This window comes from Monodon monoceros, unplaced genomic scaffold, assembly GCF_005190385.1.
Source record: "Monodon monoceros isolate NGI ecotype Baffin Bay Population unplaced genomic scaffold, NGI_Narwhal_1 Super_Scaffold_6, whole genome shotgun sequence".
Lineage (NCBI taxonomy): Eukaryota > Metazoa > Chordata > Mammalia > Artiodactyla > Monodontidae > Monodon > Monodon monoceros.
This window is the reverse complement of record NW_021703783.1, coordinates 38,459,941-38,481,621: the sequence shown is the minus strand read 5'-3', so window position 1 is coordinate 38,481,621 and position 21,681 is coordinate 38,459,941. Positions and strand designations below refer to the sequence as shown.

Genomic DNA, 21,681 nt, shown 5'->3' with positions numbered 1-21,681 from the left:
CTACTCTTCGTTACAGTGGGCTTCTCATTGCGGTGACTTCTCTTTTGTGGAGCATGGGTTCTAGGCATGCAAGCTTCAGTAGTTGTGGCACACGGGCCCAGTAGTTGTGGCTTGTGGGTTCTAGAGCACAGCCTCAGTAGTTGTGGTGCACGGGCTTAATTGCTCCATGGCATGTGGACTCTTCCTGGACCAGGGATCGAACCCATGCCCCCTGCATTGGCAGGTGGATTCTTAACCACTGCGCCACAAGGGAAGTCCCTTTTGATGGAATCTTTAGAGTTTTCTATATATAAGAGTATATCATCTGCAAACAAATATAATATTTCCTCCTTTTCAATATGGATGTCTTTTATTTCTTTTTCTTTTTTAAAATATTTATTTATTTTTGGCTGCATTGAGTCTTTGCTGCTGCGGGTGGGCTTACTCTAGTTGCGGTGAGTGGGGGCTACTCTTCGTTGCTGTGCGCAGGCTTCTCTTGTTGTGGAGCACAGGCTTTAGGCGCACGGGCTTCAGTAGTTGTGGCATGCAGGCTCCAGTAGTTGTGGCACGCAGGTTCAGTAGCTGTGGCTCACAGGATCTAGAGCACAGGCTTAGTAATTGTGGTACACAGGCTTGGTTGCCCCACAACATGTGGGATCTTCCCAGACCAGGGATTGAACCCGTGTCCCCTGCATTGGCAGGTGGATTCTTAACCACTGCACCACCAGGGAAGTCCCTATTTCTTTCTTCTTGCCTAATTACTCTGGCTAGGACTTCCAGTAATATGTCAAATAGAACTGGTAAGAGTGGGCATCCTTGCCTTGTTCCTAATCTTAGAGGAATAATTTTCAGATTTTCACTTTTCAGTATGATGTTAGCTGTGGGCTTGTCATATATGGCATTTATTATTTTGAGGTATGTTCCCTCTATACCTGCTTTGTTGAAGTTTTCATCATGAAAGGGTGTTGAATTTTGTCACATGCTTATTCTGCATCAATTGAGATGATCATATGATTTTTTCCCAATTGAGATGATCATATGATTTTTTCCCCTTCATTTTGTAAATTTGGTATATTTCTTTCATTTATTTTCACATGTTGAACCATTTTTGCATCCCTGGAATAAACCCCACGTCGTCATGGTATATAATTCTATTAATGTGCTGTTTAATTCTGTTTGCTAGTATATTGTTGAGGATTTTTGCGACAATGTTTAGAGATGTTGGTCTGTAGTTTTTTTGTTTTTTCTGTTTTGCAGTATCTATCTGACTTTGGTATGAGGGTAATTCTGACCACAAAGAATGAGTTGAGAAAGGTTCCTTTCTCTTCAATTTTCTGGGAGAATTTATGAGAAGTTGGTGATACTTTTTCTTTAATCACCATGCTGTGTGTTAGTTTGTAATGTTATTCTTCATCACGGCTTATCAAACTTTGTCTCTGCTCTCCTGTATTTCTGACAATTTGCTGCAACTGCATTACCTATTTCTGACTGCAGTATTTCCAGCACCTAACATTTGATTACTCTTTTTTTTTTTTTTTTTTTTTGCGGTACGCGGGCCTCTCACTGTTGTGGCCTCTCCCATTGTGGAGCACAGGCTCCAGACGCACAGGCTCAGCGGCCATGGCTCACGGGCCCAGCCACTCCGCGGCATGTGGGATCCTCCCGGACCGGGGCACGAACCCGCGTCCCCTGCATCGGCAGGCGGACTCTCAACCACTGCGCCACCAGGGAAGCCCTGATTACTCTTTTGACATGGTGATTTGGCTTGCAAAATCCAAATCTTAATGTTATTGTAAGGAGTGTAGAGAGAGTTCAGTTTGTCTGAAGCCAAACTGAGCGAGTAATTGATAAATTTGGAAAAGATGGAGCAGTGATTCTCCATCTATCAGATTTACCATTCCCTTTTAAAATATTTTTAACATACCTTTGTTCCTCTGAAGTGAAATTCATAGATAAAATATCTATACTTATACTTTAAAAAATTAATATGTGAGGGTAAATATAAGTGCTCATTTATAATAACATGCATTTCAATGTGTAAATTCTAGGTCAAACTTCACTAGAAGACGTAACAAAGTAGTAGATAGAGGCTTGCATCCTTATGTAGAATTAAAATAAATATGAAAGCTACAAATATAGGCTGATACAAATGCAGGTTTATTGTACTGGCACTACATACTATTAGCAGTAGTGCCTTGCTAGTTGGTACTATGGTGTTTCAGAATGGTGAAATTTTATTGGAGAAATTCTAAAGAATATTTTCCTTTGATTTACAAAATATTTGTATTCCTGGAAATTTCAGTAAGCAATGAAACTTCGTAAAAAATTATTCTGCATTTATACTTTAAAAAGAGTAAGTTTCTAGGCTCAGATAATTATAAACAGATTTTTTTTAACCTATGTGAATATCCCATGGGACAGTCAAAATTTATGCAGGATGGGCCAATTCTTTAACATGTGTACTGTCCATTGCACTGTTGGGTGGGCTGGCACCACTTAGCACCTTTTACTAAATACAATAAATCTTCCCTCCCATTCATTGTTACAACGAAAAATGCTTCCACAAATTTCTTTTTTAAGTTATTTATTTATTTAGGCTGCGTTGGGTCTTCATTGCTGCGTGCGGGCTTTCTCTAGTTGTGGTGAGCGGGAGCTACTCTTTGTTGGAGTGCGCGGGCTTCTCGTTGCAGTGGCCACTCTTGTTGCGGAGCACGTGCTCTAGCCATGTGGGCTTCAGTAGTTGCAGTGTGTGGGCTCTGTAGTTGTGGCTCGCTGGCTCTAGAGCGCAGTCTCAGTAGTTATGGTGCATGGGCTTATTTGCTTCGCGGCATGTGGGATCTTCCCCGACCAGGGATGGAACCCGTGTCCATTGCATTGGCAGGCAGATTCTTAACCACTGTGCCAGCAGGGAAGTCCCCACAAATTTCTAAATGCCCATATGAGGCAGTAATTACCCCCACTGAGAATTTGCTGATAGATTCTTGAGGAGGGGAAATAATGAAGTAGAAGTCATGTCGTGGAATATTCTGATAGCTGCTTTCCAGGTGTAAGCGTTGATTAAAAAAAGAAAAAGAAGTAACTTCCTTTGATTAATTAGTAATTAATTAGTTTTTTTATAGCAGCCACAGTTTATAAGGCATTTCACACATCTTAGGCGTCTCACATCAACTGTAAACTCAGCATCTCCATTATTTTACAGATGAGTCAGGGCAGCTCAGAATTGTTAAGTGATTTATTAAAAGTCATTTTAACGAGAGAGATAGAGTTGGAATCCAGATATGGTTTCAGACCCAATATTCTTTTCATTATATCATAGCAATGCTAGGATGGAGGCAGAGAAAAAAAATTTAAGAGGAAAATCTGAGACTCAGAGAAAAACTGGAATTAGGGGACTTCCCTGGTGGTCCACTGGTTAAGACTCCATGCTTCCACTGCAGGGGGGTGTGGATTTGATCCCTGGTCAGGAAACTAAGATCTCACATGCTGCGCAGCCAAAAACAAACAAAAGACAACAACAAAAAAAAACTAGAATTGGCAGGCCTTTGATTAGACAGCTCTATAGTGACTGTCACTGACATTCTGGGAAGAAAGGTGGTCAAAGCTTACTGTCAAACAGAGGATTTATTAATATATTCCCCCTTCTTATTCTTATAGGACCTTAATATGCAGTTGGGTGACATCATGCAGAATGTGCAGTGGATAATAAATTGCTATACTATGGAAGAGAATGTGCACTCTGGAAGGAAAATACCCCTTACAGAACATAAGAAATAGAGAGCAAGTTTGCTGGAGAAAATAGTTACTTGTGCCAAGACTGCTGAAATTAAAGAAAAGACTCTTGTCTACATTCTGGCCTGGTTGGAAGAATGGAGTAAGTTTCCAGAAGTGATTTAAAGTTAATGAAAAAGCTAGAGAATGGAATTATAAGCAAATTATGAAGGATTAGAAAAAGACTAAACAAGAAAAGACTAAGGTGGTTATTTAGAGAACAGGTGCTCTCTGTTCCAGGAAGAATAGAATAAGGAAAATATAAGCTCGCTCACTTAGTACCGGCTATTCTGGCCTCCTTGCTTTTCTTCGAGCATGCCAGCATACTCCTGCCCAGTGTCCTTATGCTTCCTAGTCCCTTGCCTGGAACATTTTCCATCAGGTAGCCACATGGCTCATTCTCTGCTTATATTTCTCTTTAAAATGAGGTGTTCTCTGACCATCCGCATTCTCTACCCACTGGCACTGTCCATTATTCTTTACTCTTCCTTATTTTTGTCTATAGCATTTCTTACCATCTGACACACTTTATAATTAATGTGTCTTTTAAAAATTTTTTGTCTGTGTCCTTTCACTAGAATGTACATAGTATGAAATTAGGGAATTTGTTTTATTCAATGCTGTATCTGCAGGATCTAGAACAGTACATGACAGAGGAGACACTGGTTGAATGAAAGAATGAATAAGCTAAGAATACAAAAAAGAGAAATTTCATTTAGTTACAAGAAATCTCATGTAACAGGTGTTATAAATACTAGAAAACTTACCAAAGGAGTTAATTGGGGTTTAGATCCCCAATATTAAAGCACATGTTCACATTTTAGATATCCCCATCCCTGAAGTTAACAAATTAGACACCTTTTAACCAATTTTAACCATATTTTCATGGCCAAGGCTTACTGTTCGGCCTTCTATTCCAAGTCTCTCTTTTTAAATTTCTTCATAGAGAAAGCCTCAGAATAGAAATCATTACGAGATACTTATATTTCCCAGTACTACAATATTGAATAGGTAGCCAATATTATAAGCCTATATGGTTATAATTATTTATTTTTCTGCACAAAAGTAATTTTTTTTACTCTCTTCAAGATGTCATTTTGCCTGAGATGACTACAATTGATATTGATGAACACCACCACTGTATAGCACAAACGGAGATGTTACCAGAAACGCTCAAAGCTATCGAGAGCAATGTCAAGCTACTGAGCAGAATTAGTACACCTTTGAAGAAAAGAAGGAACAAAAGAAAAAAACAGGTAAGAGTGCTCTAAGACTTTGGAAATAGATTTGACTTTTTCTAAAAAAGAGCTTTATAATTTACGTACCATAAAATTTACCCACGATAATTGTACAATTCAATGACTTTTAATAAATTTAGAGTTGTGCAACTATCACCACAATCTAACTTTAGAACATTTTTATCATCCCCCAAAGATCTCTCAGGCCCATTTGCAGTCAATCCTCATTCCCACCCTCAGCCCAAGACAACCACTAATCTCTTTTCTGTCTCAGTAGATTTGCCTTTCCTGGATATTTCATGAAGTGGAAACATATTTTATGTAGTCTTTTATGTCTGGTGTCTTTCATTTAGCATAATGTTTTTGAGGTTCAGCCATGTTATAGGATGTATCAGTAGTTTCTTCCTTTCTATTGCCAATTGTAGACCATTGTTTGCATATACCAAACTTTGTTTATCCATTTACCAGTGCATGGACATTTGCATTGCTCCCACTTTTTGGCTTTTATGCATAATGCTGTTATGAACACACATGTATAAGTTTTTGTGTGGACATAAAATTTCATTTCTTTTTGGAGATACCTGGGAGTAGAATTTCTATGTCATTTATTTATCTATTGCTGGTAAACTTATGTTTAACTTTTTAAGAAATTGTTAACTGATTTCCCAAGTGACAGCACCATTGCAATTTCCATCAGCAGTGTATTACGGTTCCAGTTTCTTCACATCCTCAACAACACTTGTCATTGTCTGTCTTTTTTATTATAGCCTTTCTAATAAGTATGAAGTGATATCTCATTGTGGTTTTTTGTTTGTTTGTTTGTTTTTTTGCGGTACGCGGGCCTCTCACTGTTGTGGCCTCTCCCGTTGCGGAGCACAGGCTCCAGACGTGCAGGCCCAGCGGCCATGGCTCACGGGCCCAGCTGCTCCGCGGCACGTGGGATCTTCCCAGAACGGGGCACGAACCCGTGTCCCCTGCATCTGGCAGGCGGACTCTCAACCACTGCGCCACCAGGGAAGCCCTCATTGTGGTTTTAATTTGCATTTCCCTAATGATTAATGATGTTGACCATTTTTTCATGTGCTTATTAGTCTTTCCTATATCTTTGATGAAATGTCTATTCAAATACTTAGCCATTTTTATTATTGAGTTTTAAGAGTTCCTTATATATCCTGGATACAAGTCCTTTATCAGAAAAGTGATTTGCAAATGTTTTCTCCCAGTCTGTGGCTTGTCTTTCATTTTCTTAATGGTGCCTTGAAACCCAAAAGTGTTTAATTTTGATGATGTTCCATCAATTTATCATTTTTTTCTTATATGGATCATGGTTTTAGTGTTGTATTATGAACTTGTATCAGTCAGAATTCAACCATGAGAGCAGAACCAGAAGGAGATTATATATAATCTATCTATCCATCTATCACATTGCAATTGAGGAACATGCTCTGTATTATTTTAATTCTTTTAAATGTATTGGGACTTGTTTTATAGCCTAGCATATGAGCTATTCTGGAGAGTATTCCATGTGTTCTTGAAAAGAATATATATCTGGTTGTTGTCAGGTGCAGTGTTTTATAGTTGGTTTATATTGTTGTTCTAGTCTTCTATGTATCTCTTTGCTGACCTTTCTATCTAGTTGTTCTATCCATTATTGAGAGTGGGACACTGAACTCTCCAATATTATTGTTATTTCTCTCTTTAATTCTGTCAGTTTTTTTGCTTCCTGTATTTGAAGGCTCTGTTGTTAGATGCACATATGTTTATAATTGTGTTAGCTTCCTGATGAACTGACCCTTTTATCATTATAAAATGTCTTCTGTTGTCTCTAGAACCATTTTTTTTATTTTGCCTTAACGTTTATTTTATCGGATATTAGTATAGTCTCTCTAGCTCCCCTGTAGTTACTGTTAGCAAGACTGAATCTAGGATATGTTGCTTATAGTTGGATCTTGTGGGCTTTTTTTTTTTTTTAAATACAATATGGCAATCTCTGACTTTTGGCTGGAGTGATTAATTCATATTTAATGTAATTATTGATATGGTTGGATATATACCTGCTATTTTGCTGTTTTCCATATGTCTCATATATCTTTTTCTTCTTCTATTCTTCTTTTACTGCCTTCTGTGTTAAACAGATATTTTATTTTTATTTATTTTATTTTTAGCTGTGTTGGGTCTTCGCTGCTGCGTGCAGGCTTCCTCTAGTTGCAGCAAGCAGGGACTACTCTTTGTTGTGGTTTGCGGGCTTCTCATTGCGGTGGCTTCTCTTGTTGCGGAGCACAGGTTCTAGGCACGTGGGCTTCAGTAGTTGTTCCACACTGGCTCAGTAGTTGTGGCTCGTGGGCTCTAGAGTGCAGGCTCAGTAGTTGTAGCACACGGGCTTACTTGCTCCATGGCATGTGGGATCTTCCAGGACCAGGGATCAAAGCCGTGTCCTGTGCATTGGCAGGCGGATCTTAACCACTGCACCACCAGGGAAGTCCCCTAAACAGATATTTTCTAGTCTACCTTTTTTTTTTGGTTTTTTTTTTTTTTTTTTTTTTTTGAAGTACGCGGGCCTCTCACCGTTGTGGCCTCTCCCGTTGCGGAGCACAGGCTCCGGACGCGCAGGCTCAGCGGCCATGGCTCACGGGCCCAGCCGCTCCGCGGCATGTGGTATCCTCCCAGACCGGGGCACGAACCTGTGTCCCCTGCATCGGCAGGTGGACTCTCAACCACTGTGCCACCAGGGAAGCCCTAGTCTACCTTTTAATTCCATTTTTTCCTACATTTTTGGAGTAATTTTCTTAGTGGTTGTTCTAGGACCTGCAGTATACACCTTAAATTACCACAATCTGCCAGAGATTAGTACTAACTTAATTTCAGCAAAATATAGAACCTTTGCTCCAATAGCTCCATTCTCTTCCCCTCCTTTGTGCTTTGTCATATATATTACATATTTACACATTATATGCCCAACAATATAGTTTTATAATTATTGTTATTTATTTATTTATTTTTGGCTGCGTTGGGTCTTCGCTGCTGCACGCGGGTTTTCTCTAGTTGCAGCAAGCGGGGGCTACTCTTCATTGCAGTGCACAGGCTTCTCAATGTGGTGGCTTCTCTTGTTGCGGAGCACAGGCTCTAGGCACGTGGGCTTCAGTGGTTGTGGAACGTGGGCTCAGTAGTTGTGGCACATGGGCTTAGTTGTGCCGAGGCATGTCGGATCTTCCTGGACCAGGGATTAAACCCATGTCCCCTGCATTGGTGGGAGTATTCTTAACCACTGCGCCACCAGGGAAGTCCATATAAATTATTGTTTTATATGATTGTCTTTTTAATTGACTAAGAGAGGAAAAAGAAAATAATATTTTTACCGTCTTTTAAATTTACTTACATATACTGGTGCTCTTTATTTCTTTGTGTGAAATTGCATTATCCTCTGGTGTCATTTTCTTTCAACCTAAAAGACTTCTTTACTATGTCTTGTAAGGCCAGTCTACCAGCACCAAGTCATTGCTTATCTGGGATTGTCTTCATTTCACAGTCATTTTTTTCAGGCAGTTTTAGATTTAGAGAAAAATTGAGACTATAATAAAGTTCCATTTATCTCACCATACTTTATTATTATTAATATTTACATTAGTATGATGCATTTGCTATAATTAACAAACCAATATTGAGACATTATTAATTAAAGTTTGTAATTGATTAATAATTCCTTGTTTTTACCTAGTGTCCTTTTTCTGTTTCAGGAGACCATCCAGGGTACCAGATTACATCTAGTTGCCATGTCTCCTTAGGCTTTCTTGGCTGTGACAATTTCTCAGATTTTTCCTTGTGTTTGATGTCCCTGATGGGTTTGAGGAGTACCAGTCAGGTGTATTGTAAAATGCCCCTCTATTGGAATTCATCTGATATTTTTCTCACATTTACCCTGGGGCTATGGGGTTTTGGGAGAAAGATCACAGAGGTAAAGTACTATTGTCACAATACCATTTCAACTGTACATATTATCAAATGATTTATGACTCAGTGTTGACCTTGATCACCTAGCTAAAATAGTGCTTGTCAGGTTTCTCCACTGCAAAGGTAGTTTTTTCCTCATTTGCCATATTGTGCTCTTTAAAAGGAAGTCCATATGTGCAGCCCACATTTAAGGAATGGAGAGTTATGCGCCCCCTCCTCTAGGGTGGAGTATCTACATAAATTATTTGAACTTTTAAGCACAGGAGTCTGTCTCTTCTCTCTTATTTAGTAATTTATTAGATTATTTATTTATATCAAAATGAACGCACAGATATTTAATACTTTGGGTTATAAAACCTAATACTACTTTATTTTCTTGCTCAAGTTCCAGCTTTGGCCATCAGAACCTCTTTCAGTTGGTTTTGTGCCCCTTTCACATACCCGCATCAATGTGGTTTATTCTCTCTCTTTTTTTTTTTAGCACTTCCTTACTTTCTGGTACTTACAAGTTACAAGATGCTTCAGGTTCATCTTGGATATTTCCTGCCCCAGTTCTAGAATCTGTCATTTCTCCAAGGACTTCTGGTTCCTTTCATTAGAGAATAGTATTAAAAACCAAGATCTGGTTGCTATGTGTGGTCATTGCTACTAGGGTGTTATTTCTGTTTGGCCCTCTCATCTTTCTTTTTTTCTTTTTTTTTTTTTTGGCTTGTGGGGTCTTAGTTCCCTGACCAGGGATTCAACCTGGGCCCTTGGGAGTGAGAGCCTGGAGTCCTAACCACCGGAGCACCAGGGAATTCCCTTGGCCCTCTCATCTGACAGAGCAAAAAAAATGTGTGCGTGTGCTGATCCATGAATATGCACATATCTATAGACATTTATGTATATAATCATCTGTAACTACATTAAGCTAAACATGAGTTCTTGTCAATGTCTCTAACTCTAGTTCATTATCACATGGATCATTCTAGCTCCCTCCCCTTGCTTATCAGTAAATTCCTACCCCAAACAGTGAGAAACCTGTTCCTACCATCCGCCATCCATTTACTTAATTGTTCAGTCCAGTATACATGTATAGCAGTATCAGAATTATTAACCCATACTCCCAAGGGAAACAACTTATCAACTACAGTACAGCCCTCATATGTAGTTCCTTTTGCCTTGGTCTTACAGAATCCTTTCATTTCCAGTTACTTAGGTCAGCAACACTCCCTCTTCCCCGGCACTGCCATTTCTTTCAGTGAGGTTGTGTCATACATTTCTAATATGGTTAGATTCTCGTATCACAGTATGAATTCCTTCCTGGGATCCCCTTACCTCCTAGATGGTTATTTTTTAAAATTTGCCTATGTAGTTTCACTCTTGGTACTGTAGAGTTATGTAGGGTTTGACAAATGTATATTGTCATGTATCCACCATTACAGTATCATACAGAATAGTTTCTCCATCCTAAAAATCCCCTGTGTTTAATCCTTCCCCTCTCCAAGACTCTGGCAACCACTGCTTGTTTAGGGTCCCTATAGTTTTGACTTGTCAAGAATGTCATATAATTGGAATTATGCAGTATGTAGCTTTTCCAGACAGGTTTCTATCTCTTAGCAATACACATTTAAGTTTCCTCCATAATATTTTGTGGCTTAATAGATTATTTCTTTTTATTGCTGAATAATATTTCATTGTATAGATGTACCACAGTTTGTTTATCTCCCTATTGAAGGACATTTTGGCTGCTTCCAGGTTTTGGTGATTAAGAATAAAGTTACTATAAACATTCTCATGCAAGTATTTTGTGTGGATGTAAGTTTTCAAATTAACTGGGTAGATACCTAGAAGCATGACTGCTGAATCATATAAGACTACATTGGGACTTCCCTGGTGGTCCAGTGGTCAAGACTCCGTGCTCCCAATGCAGGCCCAGGTTCCGTCCGTGGTCAGGGAACTAAATCCCACATGCTGCAACTAAGAGTCCACATGCCGCAACTAAGAAGTCTGCATGCCGCAACAAAGATCCTGTGTGCCGTAACTAAGACCTGGCACAGCCAAATAAATAACTATTTGGGACTTCCCTGGTGGTGCAGTGGTTAAGAATCTGCCTGCCAACGCAGGGACACAGGTTCGATCCCTGGTCCGGGAAGATCCCACATGCCGCGGAGCAACTAAGCCTGTGCACCACAACTACTGAGCCTGCGCTCTAAAGCCCACGAGCCACAACTACTGAGCCCACGTGCCACAACTACTGAAGCCCACATGCCTAAAGCCTGTGCTCCACAACAAGAGAAGCCATGAGAAGCCTGCGCACCACAACGAAGAGTATAGCCCCCACTCACCACAACTAGAGAAAGCCCATGCATAGGAAAAAAGACCCCATGCAGGCAAAAATAAATAAATAAATAAATAAATAAATAATAGTAGTAAATTTTTTAAAAGACTACATTATTTTGTAAGTAATTTTGTAAGAAACTTCGAAACTGTCTTCTCAAGTATCTGTACCATTTTTCATTCCCACCAGCAATAAACAAAAGTTCCATTACTCCATATCCTTGCAAGCACTGGTATTATCTGTTTTTTTTAATTTTAGATATTTTAATAGGCGTGTAACAGTATCTCATTGTAATTTCAATTCTCTAATGACAAGTGATATTGAGCATCTTCTCATAAGCTTACTTGCTGTCAGTATATATTATTTCTCTCCTTCATTAAAAATAAAGAGTTGTACATGCATGCTACTTTGAGAAGCATGTACTTATTTCAGTGAATGGATGTGACAGACATTCTGCAATGTACTTAGAGAAGAGTTTAAAAATACATGTATTAACTATGGATATATGAGTGTTCACTGAAAGCAACTTTGACAGGAGTGTTATTTCAGTGAATGGATGTGATAGCTCTTCTGTAATACATTTAGAGAAGTGTTTAAAAACATGCAATAATGATGGTTATGAGGGCTGTACATTCATGCTACTTTGGGAAGAGTGTTATTTCAGGGAATGGATGTCTTAACTTCTAGCAATCTAGCATCAAGTTTGCTGGTTATTTTTGAAGAATAGTTTTGGTGGATATAGAATTCTTGGTTAATAGTATTATTCTTTCAGCACTTTGAATATACCATCCCACTGCCTTCTGCCTCCACTGTTTCCGATAAGAAGTGACCTGTTAAATTTACTGCAGTTCCCCTGTTCTAAATGGGTCTCCTTTGATTGTGATGAGTCATTTTTCTCTTTTTGCTTTAAAGATTCTCACTTTGTCTGGCTTTCAACAGTTTGACTATGATGTTCTAGGTATTGCTCTTTCGGTATTTATCCCACTTAGAATTTGCTGAGCTTCTTGAACGTGTTGATTAATGTTTTTCATCAAATTTGAGATGATCTGGCCATTATTTCTTCAAATACTTTTAATGCCCCACTGTCTTCTTCTTCTGGGATTTCTATTGCTTGTACATTGGTATGCTTGATGGTACCTTACAAGTCTCTGAGGCTTTGTTCATTTTTCTTTATTCTTTTTCCTCCCTGTTCTTCAGAGTAGACAATCTCTAGTTATCTAGCATCAGGTTTGCTGGTTATTTTCTTCTGTAAGCTCATACATGCTGTTGAGCCCTTTTGGTGAATTTTTCATTTCAGTTATTGTACTACTCAACTCCAATTTTTCCACTTGGTTTTCCAGTTTTCATCTCTTTAACGATATGCTCTATTTGACGAGTAATTGTCATCATACTTTTATTTTAAAATATGGTTTCTTTTAGTTTTTTGGACGTATTTATAACTGCTTCTTTTTTTCTGGTAAGTCCAACATCTGCCCACCTCCTCTCCCTGGTCCCTGAGACAATTTCTACTGACTGCTTTTCCTCCTGTGTATGGGTCACACTTTTCTGTTACTTTGCATGCTTTTTTTTATGTTGAAAACTGGACATTTTAGGTAATATATTGTAGCAACTCTGGATTTTGATTCTCCTTACAACCTCCAGAGTTTGTTTTTGTTGCCTTTTTGGTTTGTTTTTTAGTGACTTGTCTGGACTAATTTGGCGGAGTCTGTATCCCCCACAGTGGGCAACCACTGATATCTCTACTCAGTTGTGTTTTTTTGTTTGTTTATTTTTATTTTTAAGCCTGAATTTTAGGGGTTACTTTTGGGTCAGCATAGCTTAGTGGTCAGTCAATGATTAGTCAATCGTTAATTAATCCAGATTGATCCAGTAAGGCTTCTACTCTTTGCTAACAGATCTGTGTATGGGTTAAAGTAGTATTGTTAAAGAATTGCTTTGCTCTAGATCAAATCAACCCCCTCAGGCAGTAGAGCTGTCAGTCCTCACAGGCTGCCTCACTCTGGTAGAACTCAGGCCATAGGGCTAGGGAGTTGGAGATGGAAGCAGCTCCAGGCTAAAACATCATAGCAAATTTTTCTTGAATAAATTCTTCTCAATTTGTTGTATGCCTTTGCTCAGTTTCCAACGTCCTAAAATGATTGTTTTTGGCAGTTTTGCTCAGTTTTTTCATTGCCTTTTTGGGAAAAATTTGCTGAGTTTCTCATTCAGCCATTTTGGAAATCCCTTCAAATGTTTGCCTTCTATTCTTTTGTGATCCTTTTGAAAGAATCAAGGTTAGCTTCGACTCAGAAAAGGGAGAAAAGAAAGATAGGAACCCAAGAAAGAAAATGGAAAGCACCAAGCATAATCAAAACCAAAGGAAAGTTCTGGTTTACCTTATGTCTAATCTCAAAATTGTAATCGAAAGTAAGTTGAGGTCACAGCTGAGTTCTTCTCCTAAACTCTGGAAGAAGAACTTCTAGATGATTGTGGGAAAAGAGTCATTCTTTTGAAAATAATGCTGTATATTTTGGGGCCAAACTTACCAGATGAAACTTTATCCTATATCTATCTGTTAATTTAGGCTAAATTCCTTAGGCTTAAACATAGAGCACAGCACAAAAGAAGAAATGCGATCTCATTATTTTATTTATTTATTTATTTCTTCTAGCATCTAGAGGTTCTCTATGGAAATCTTGGATAGAAAGTGTTATACAGCGACCTGCAACAGCTCATGCTTTAAGACCAGATCAGACGATTAGTGATCAATTTGCAACAAATACAAAGGTTTCAGAAATCCAAGATATGCTACAGGAACTCAAAGATACTGCAGTGTTCAATAAATTGGAAAACAATGCTATTAAATATATGTCATCAACAATAGAAAACCTTTCTAAAGCTTTGAGTACACTAAATGATGAAGTGAAAGTTATTAACCTCCAAAGTGCCAATATGTATACAAATGCGACAAGTGAAAGAGAAAAAGAGATTTCCCTGAAGATAATACAAGATCTCAGTAAAAAAAATGAAATGCTTCAGCAGAAACTTCAAGAAGCAGAAGAAAAATATAAACACCTTGTTCGATCCAAAGGTGTAGAACACCAAGCATTGCCCACATCAACACTGAGAGTGCTACCTGAGCCTTCTCCACAATTAGCCATTAGCCAAGCTGACACATTAGACAGTGTAGATAATATTTTGGCCAAAGAATTTGAAATTGTTGTAGATGAGGCCCCCCAAAAAGGGACCAAAGCCTTGGGGATCAAGTGGGACTCATCTCCTTCATATACAGCCCAAGGTGAGACGATTTCAGATATAACTGACCAGCAATACCCTTTACCTGAAAAAAAACAGAAAAAGTCTTCTGAAGAGATCACTGAAGATATCATTATAGATAAGATATCAGCGAAGAAAGGCGGTGCCTTTCAGAAAGATGGGACTGATCAGTACCAATCACAGAAAGGAAAGCGCACAAAAGGCCCATATGTGCAGGAGACCTCCGAATCAAATGTGAATGATGATAAAGGTAAACAGAAAGTTGCAGGGCCCAAACTTGATCACCACTTTGAAATACAAGCACTAGAAAAGAAGAGAAAAGAAATAAAATCCTTTTCTGAAAGCAAATCAAAGTCACTCACTGAATCAAAAGGTCAACATTTTCCTTCTGATTTCCCTTCTGACACAAAGAGCCAAGGTGGCAAAAGTGGAACCAGTAGTATATGGGAAAGACTCAGGAAAGCCAAACCTGAATATTCCCATAGCAAAAGTCAAATTTCTTCAGAGAATAAAGAGGAACTCATCATTGAGTCAATGGACGAAGAAGGCAGAAGTGAGATGAGTAGCCAAGCAGAGCCATCCAGGTTGAGCCAACTTGATTATTCCTCTGAGAAAATGAAAATAAAAGGAAAGAAACACCAAATCTCTCCAGGAACCATTATAAGCAAAGAAGAAAAAACTGAAGAGAAGGATATGTCAGTCTTCGCCAAGAAAGTCAAGTCTCTTGAACTTGTTAAATCACAGTCTAGGATAACTAAAGAGACTTCAGGAACTCCAGATGGCAAAAGAGAACAGAGTAATCTAGAAGAATTTCAGAAAGCCATAGTGTCATTCCTAAAAGAGAAAATCGATAACATAGGAAAGCCTTTGGATAAAAAGACTAGGTCAAAAGAAGAGTTATTATTAAAAAGAGCAGAAGTTGAAAAATTAGGAATCATAAAGACAAAAATCGAGGAATATTTCCAAAAAGTGGCTGAAACTGTGACAAAAATCTTGAGAAAATACAAAGATATAAAAAATGCAGGACAAATTGGAGAGAAACCTATGAAACGAAAAAAGGTGGTCTCATTTATGCCAGAATTGCATTTTCAGAAGCAGATTAGTGCAAAGTCAGAAATTAGCACCTTACTTTCACAGGAGAGCCTTGGTCCACTAACTGACAATTTAATACAAATGATCTTGGCTGAAATAGAAAGTGAACGGGATGTTCCTGTAGCCTCAACAGTAGGGAAAGACCATAAGGAGAAGGAAAAACAAAGGCTAGAAGAAAGGAGCTATGAGATGATAAATAAGAATTTGGAAAAGGAAGAGGCATGGCTCCCAATGAAGGAGGGAAAGCGAGGGCAACAGAAGCAGAAACAGTGGCAGGAAGAAGAGGTGTGGAAGGGACAGCAAAAACAGAGGATGCAAAAGCAGATTGAGCCAGATGAGAGGCAAAAGAAAAGGGAAGAGGAGAAAGAAGGGCATCAGAAGTCAAAGCAGCAGCAGCTGGAAGCATGGAAGCAAAAAATGAAAGAACAAGGAGTGCCCTTGGAGAAGGAGAAAGGACAGCAGGTGATGCAGGTTCAGAAGGAAGTGAGATATCTGGAGCAAGAAAGCAGTCCGGAGAGAGAGGAGGAGAAGCAGAAGCCAAGGAGAAAGGTAGAGGACCATGAAAGGCAGAAGCAGAAAACAGCAAAGGAGATGAAAACCTCTGAACAACCAGAACAGGTGCTCAGTCACACTTCAGTGACATTGTCTTCCAGGTGGCAGAGCACACCAAAAGACGCACTGCAGTTACACCAAAGAAGAGAGTTCAATGGGAATCTTAAGAAATTAGAGAATCTGGCTATGGAAAGCACCCCATACCAATCATTCCTCCCATCTCTATACAATCTTCCTCACCAGGAGCCTTTTCTATTTCTGGACAGTCTCCCACAAAGTCCATTACTCTTACCCCTCAGCAGGCCCAGGCAATGGAAATTAACCTCACCCCTGAAGAGGCCAAGGCACTGGGAATCACCCCCACCTCCCATCAGGTTCAGGAATTGGGGGAAAACCCTACTCCTAAGATGTCTCAGGGTTTGGGAGCAGCCCACGCACCTGAGCAGGCCCATGCACTGAGGGTCACCCTTACCCCTCAGCAAGTCCAGGCATTGGGGATAACTCTCACCCATGAGCAGGCCCAGACACTGGGGATTCATGTCACCCCTGAACAGGCCCAGGCACAGGTGGTCCCCCATGTCACTGCTCAGCAGACCCAGGAACTGGGGATCACTCTCACCCCTCAACAGGCCCAGGGACTGGGGATCCATGTCACCCCTCAGCAGGCCCAGGACTTGGGGGCCCCTTTCACTTTAGGACAGGCTCAAGCATTGGGGGTTTCTCTCTCTCCAGAACAGTTTGAGGAATTAGGAGTTCCTCCCACCTCAGATAACAACTATACCTTAGAATCTCCCCACATCCCAGAACAAATCCAACCTTTGGGAGCCCCTTTCACCCCAGGACAGGCCCAGTCCATGGGTATTACTCTCAGGTCTGAGCAGGACCTAAAATTAGGAGCTCTTCTTATTAATGAGCAGTCCTTACCACGCAGGCCTGGTCCTCCTTCAAGACATACTCTGGAAGTTGGGGTCTTTTCCGTTACTGATATAGCTGTCACAACACGTGCTCCTCACATTCCTAAGCAGTCCCCAGTACCATCTGCTCCTGTTGCTGAGAAGTCCCCTCTATCTGAGGTCTCTTCCACTCCTTCGCAGATATCAAGGTCTCCTCTTACACAAGCCCCCTTTGTCCCTGGGAAATCCTTGGGAATGAGGATTCCTTCAGAGCCCAGGAAGCTCCTGGCACCACAGACTTTTCCTTCCTCTAGACAGACCCCAGTTTCTAAGGGTCAATCCACCTCTGTTCGGTTCCCAGCTCCAGTCCCCAGCCCAATATCTGGGCCCTCTCCCACTCCAGGGCAGCCCCTTGCACCAGGCCCTTCTTAGTTCTAGGCAATTCTTCATATCTAGGGACATTGTGACTCCCCAGTTGCCTCTGATATTGAAGCCCCTTCTTGACCTCAGACAGCTCCTTATATCTGGAGTCCCAGCCACTTCTGCACAGATTCCCAGTATCTGGGCTCCTTTCTCTCATAGGAAGTGCTTGGTTCCTGGGGCTTCTTCCACCCCTGAGGAACTCTTGGAATCTGGACCCTTAACCCTCTCTGAGCAGCCTCAGGCATTCCAGACCTCTGCCACCCATGAGCTATCTACAAGCCCCTTCTACCCTTAGGCAGCATCTGTCACCATGGACCCTTCTTGGGCAAGCTTGCCCACTATGGATCCCTCCCACCCCTGGGCAACGCCCTACACTATGGGCTCCCTCAACCCCTGGAAAGCCCCAGAAAAATTTGTCCTCTCCTGTCTCTAAAAAAAGTAAGGAAAGATTGTCAATTATTTCTTCTCTGAAACCTAAATCAGCATTGGTCCATCCCAGTGCTCCAAGTTTCAAGGTACCTCAAGCCCCTTTCACCACTAAGAAGTTCCAAATATCAGAGGTCTCTGACACTTATGAAGAAATCCAGAGACCCCCGAGATCCTTTTGCTATGGAACAATTTAGAACATTTAAGTCCTATCTCACTGATTACAGGACACCAGTATCCCAAACCCCTTACATTGATGAGGGGGCCCTTCCTACTCTCATTAAGCCTGTAATATCACTACCTTCTCTTACTACCCAAAACATCACAGAGCTCACCTTCTGAATGGGACCAGAAATCCCGATTTCCCCCTATAGATAAGACCTGGATACTGACCTCACTTTCAGGTACCCAGAAAACCAAGATGATGGTGCCCACTTCCTATCCCCAAGAGCTCAAAGAACAGAACTATTTTGTTGATGTGGAGGCTCAGCAGAAGAACCTGATTCTCTTAAATCAGGCGACAAAAGCTTCTATACTCCCTTCACAACTACACACAACAGCTAGGAATCTCATAATTGAGACACTTCATACGGACAAAGTTCGGCTGGGATACCTGTTCCACAAGTACATTGCCTATAGGCTGATCCAGTGTGCAAGGTAGATATAAATATTGTGTGTCCAGTTTTCTGAAATCAGGTTTAGTCCTGATTTCAAATATCCTCCCTCACTGCCCTATAAGTATATACATATTTGTCAGATTAGATGTTCTAAAAGATTCTCTTATAGAAGGTCTGTGGAATGGAAGCATATTTAAGATAGTAAAAGGAAGTATATTTTTTAGGAAATAAAAAATGTCTTATAACATCTATTTCATTCATTTATATCTCTAGCAGACATGCTTAAGTATATTTTGTGGATCATGGTTGATCTCCAAAATATCAACTTCAGAAGTTTAGAAATGCTTCCAACTGGAAGAATGGTAACTTCCAACTGGTAACAATTTATACATTGGTCAGCATTGTAAAAGAGTACTTCCCCACATCAAGACTAACATGAAATATTATCAGTTTTTTGGTTCATTGCCAATGTAATAGATAAAATATGGCATTTCAATGCTTTAATTTGCATTACTTTTATTATAGGTTGAGGTTAAGCATCTTTTCATAGACTTAAGAGCCATCTGTATTTTATTTTCTGTGAAGATTCTATTCAATACTTTGCCCATTTTTCAGTTGGGTTGTCAAGTTGCTTTTTTAATTGATTCGTGGGGCCTGTTCAAATATTTGGAAAATTAGTCCCTTGTCTGTGACATAAATTGCCTAATTTCCCCCACTTGTGTTTTGACTCTGCTTTTGGTGGGTTCTGCTTTCTAAAAAAATTTTGATTTTTATGTGTTTATATTTTCTTATTTAAATATTTATTTACTTATTTTGGATGCACTGGGTCTTAGTTGCAGCATGTGGACGTCTTAGTTGTGGTACGCGGACTCTTAGTTGCGGCATGTATGCGGGATCTAGTTCCCTGACCAGGGATCGAAGCCGAGCCTCTTGCACTGGGAACTTGGAGTCTTACCCACTGGACCACCATGGAAGTCCCTATATCAATATTTGCAATAATGCTTTGTACCATATTTAGAAAGGCCCTCTCCACTATGAGAAATATAAAAAAATTATTTCTAGGTTGCTTTTAGTACTTTTATGGTTGGTTATTAGTTTTTTGTTTGTTTTACATTTAAGTCTTCGATTCTAAGCTTTCTGTTGTGAGATATAGGTGTGATGTTTTTCACTCCCCCACATGGCTGCACAGTTGCCCCATCACTATTTACAAAATAATCTACCTTTTTCCCTCATTGATTTGAATGTAGCTTCATCATAAATTGTTGTATCATTTAAGTCCATAACTGGATTTTCTATTATTTTTTATTGATTGCATATAGATGAGTTACTTCTATTCTCTGTTATTTATTGCAGTTTTATTTTTATGATGCTGAGTCTTCGTGGTAGTTAGTACTATTTGCCAGTACTTGTCAATGAGATGTGAGCAGAATTAATGTGTATCATTTCTGTACTAAGCTTGTCATTGTCAGTTTGAGACCCTCTAGAGTCTCCTTTTCCTCTGGTATGATAACCTATAGTGTTCAAGGTGATGACTGCTCTGTTAGCTTGTGTTCCTGAGAGTATAGAATGAAGCTCACTCCCTGCAAAGCTATGATGGATTTGTAGTATGAGCAACAGGTAAACTTTTGTTTACAAACAGCAAAACCCAGTTTATCTTTATTAATATAGTCTTCCTATTCAAGAAAATGATATACCTTTGCTTTTGTTCAGGTCGTTTGTGTGTGCGTGTGCACGTGTGTGTGTGTGTGCATGTGTCCTGTTGGAGCATTCTAAAGTTTTCATCTAGCTCTTGCATATTCTGCCATAAGTGTATATCTTGCTAGTTTTTATTTTTGTTGTTACTATTGTAAATGGACTCTCTTCTTCTATGATACCTTCTAACTGGTTGTTATTTGTATAAATGAAGGCTAGATTTCTCTGTATCAATTTTGTATGCAGCCATCTTACTGTATTCGAAAGCATGTGATAGGTTTTCAGTTGATATTCTTGAGTTTTCCAATTACATAATCATATCACCTGCAAATAATAATTTTTTACATCTAGAATTTCCAACTTTTAAACATCTCATTTCTGTCCCTGTCTACCTGAATTGATTAGTACCTTCAGAACTATATTAAAAAATATTGGTGATGTGGCCACAAGGCCATCTTTGTTCATTTGACTTGCCCTGAGTAACAGCTAGTAGTGCCCTTCCATGGTCCCATGTTATTTTTTTCTAGGAAAAAACTCACCTTCAAGAACATTTAAAAGGATTGTTTATATTTATATTCTCCTTTCTGAAAAAGTTACAAAACAACTTTAACCTTAGTCAATTTCATTTTGAGGGGGGTTATTTTCTCCATTCCTTTGTAACTCAGAATGCCAAAATGTAAGTCCTTTCATTGCTAATTATTATAGTGGTGATAGTGGACATCTTTCTAGTATATGTCATTAAAAAATGCTGGCTTTTGGGTTGAAATACATTTTATCATATTAAAGAAGTATCTGTCAGCTCCTGTTTTGTTATTTTTTTTAAATCAAGAGTGGATGTTGAATTTTGTTAAATTTATTAAATCACATTTTGTTAAATGTGATTTCAGCACTTCATTTTCATGGTTATTAGAGAACATATTTTCTCCTCAGCTCTATTAATATGATTAATTATTTTAAACCATCATCACATCCCTGGAATTTGTCCTTGTTGTACCTTTCTTTGAATGTGTTACATTTGCTAATATTTTATTTAGGATTTTACTTTGCATTGATATTCATTAGTAAGTTTGGTGGTTTACTTCTCTTGGTGCTATCTTTGTCAAATTTTGGTTTAAGTTTATATCATTTAAAAAATGTGAAAGCTTATTTTTTTTCTATGCTCTGGAACAGTTTAATGATAAAATTAGCTATTCTTTGTAAGTTTGATAGATTTCACCTATGATATTATATGGGCTTGGTACTTTTGGGGGGAATTCTATGACAACTTTCTTAATTTTTATATGGCAATTAAGTTTGTTTAGTTTTAGTGAAGATTTTGAAGAGCTAAGTGACACGATGTGACCTGTTTTAGTAAAATCATTTAAAAATTGAAATATATAGATCAACATTTCACAACAATATTTAATTTATACACTTATAACTTTTATAATTGATCCATCAAGGATCAATTTGTTCATTCTTCAGAAAGCTCTTCTTTA

General features: G+C 39.1%; 1 protein-coding gene across 1 annotated transcript in view; it reads left to right on the top strand.

The window, feature by feature from the left end:
* The first annotated feature begins 1,187 nt into the window (after positions 1-1,187).
* Positions 1,188-21,681, top strand: part of FAM186A (family with sequence similarity 186 member A) — an 83,802-nt gene continuing 63,308 nt past the window's right edge. The window contains 10 exon segments of the mRNA XM_029206706.1: positions 1,188-1,199; positions 3,634-3,850; positions 4,837-4,965; positions 4,968-5,003; positions 13,904-16,336; positions 16,339-17,449; positions 17,556-17,735; positions 17,737-18,055; positions 18,057-18,208; positions 18,210-18,551. Of these exon segments, the coding sequence (XP_029062539.1) occupies positions 1,188-1,199; positions 3,634-3,850; positions 4,837-4,965; positions 4,968-5,003; positions 13,904-16,336; positions 16,339-17,449; positions 17,556-17,735; positions 17,737-18,055; positions 18,057-18,208; positions 18,210-18,551 (4,931 nt within the window).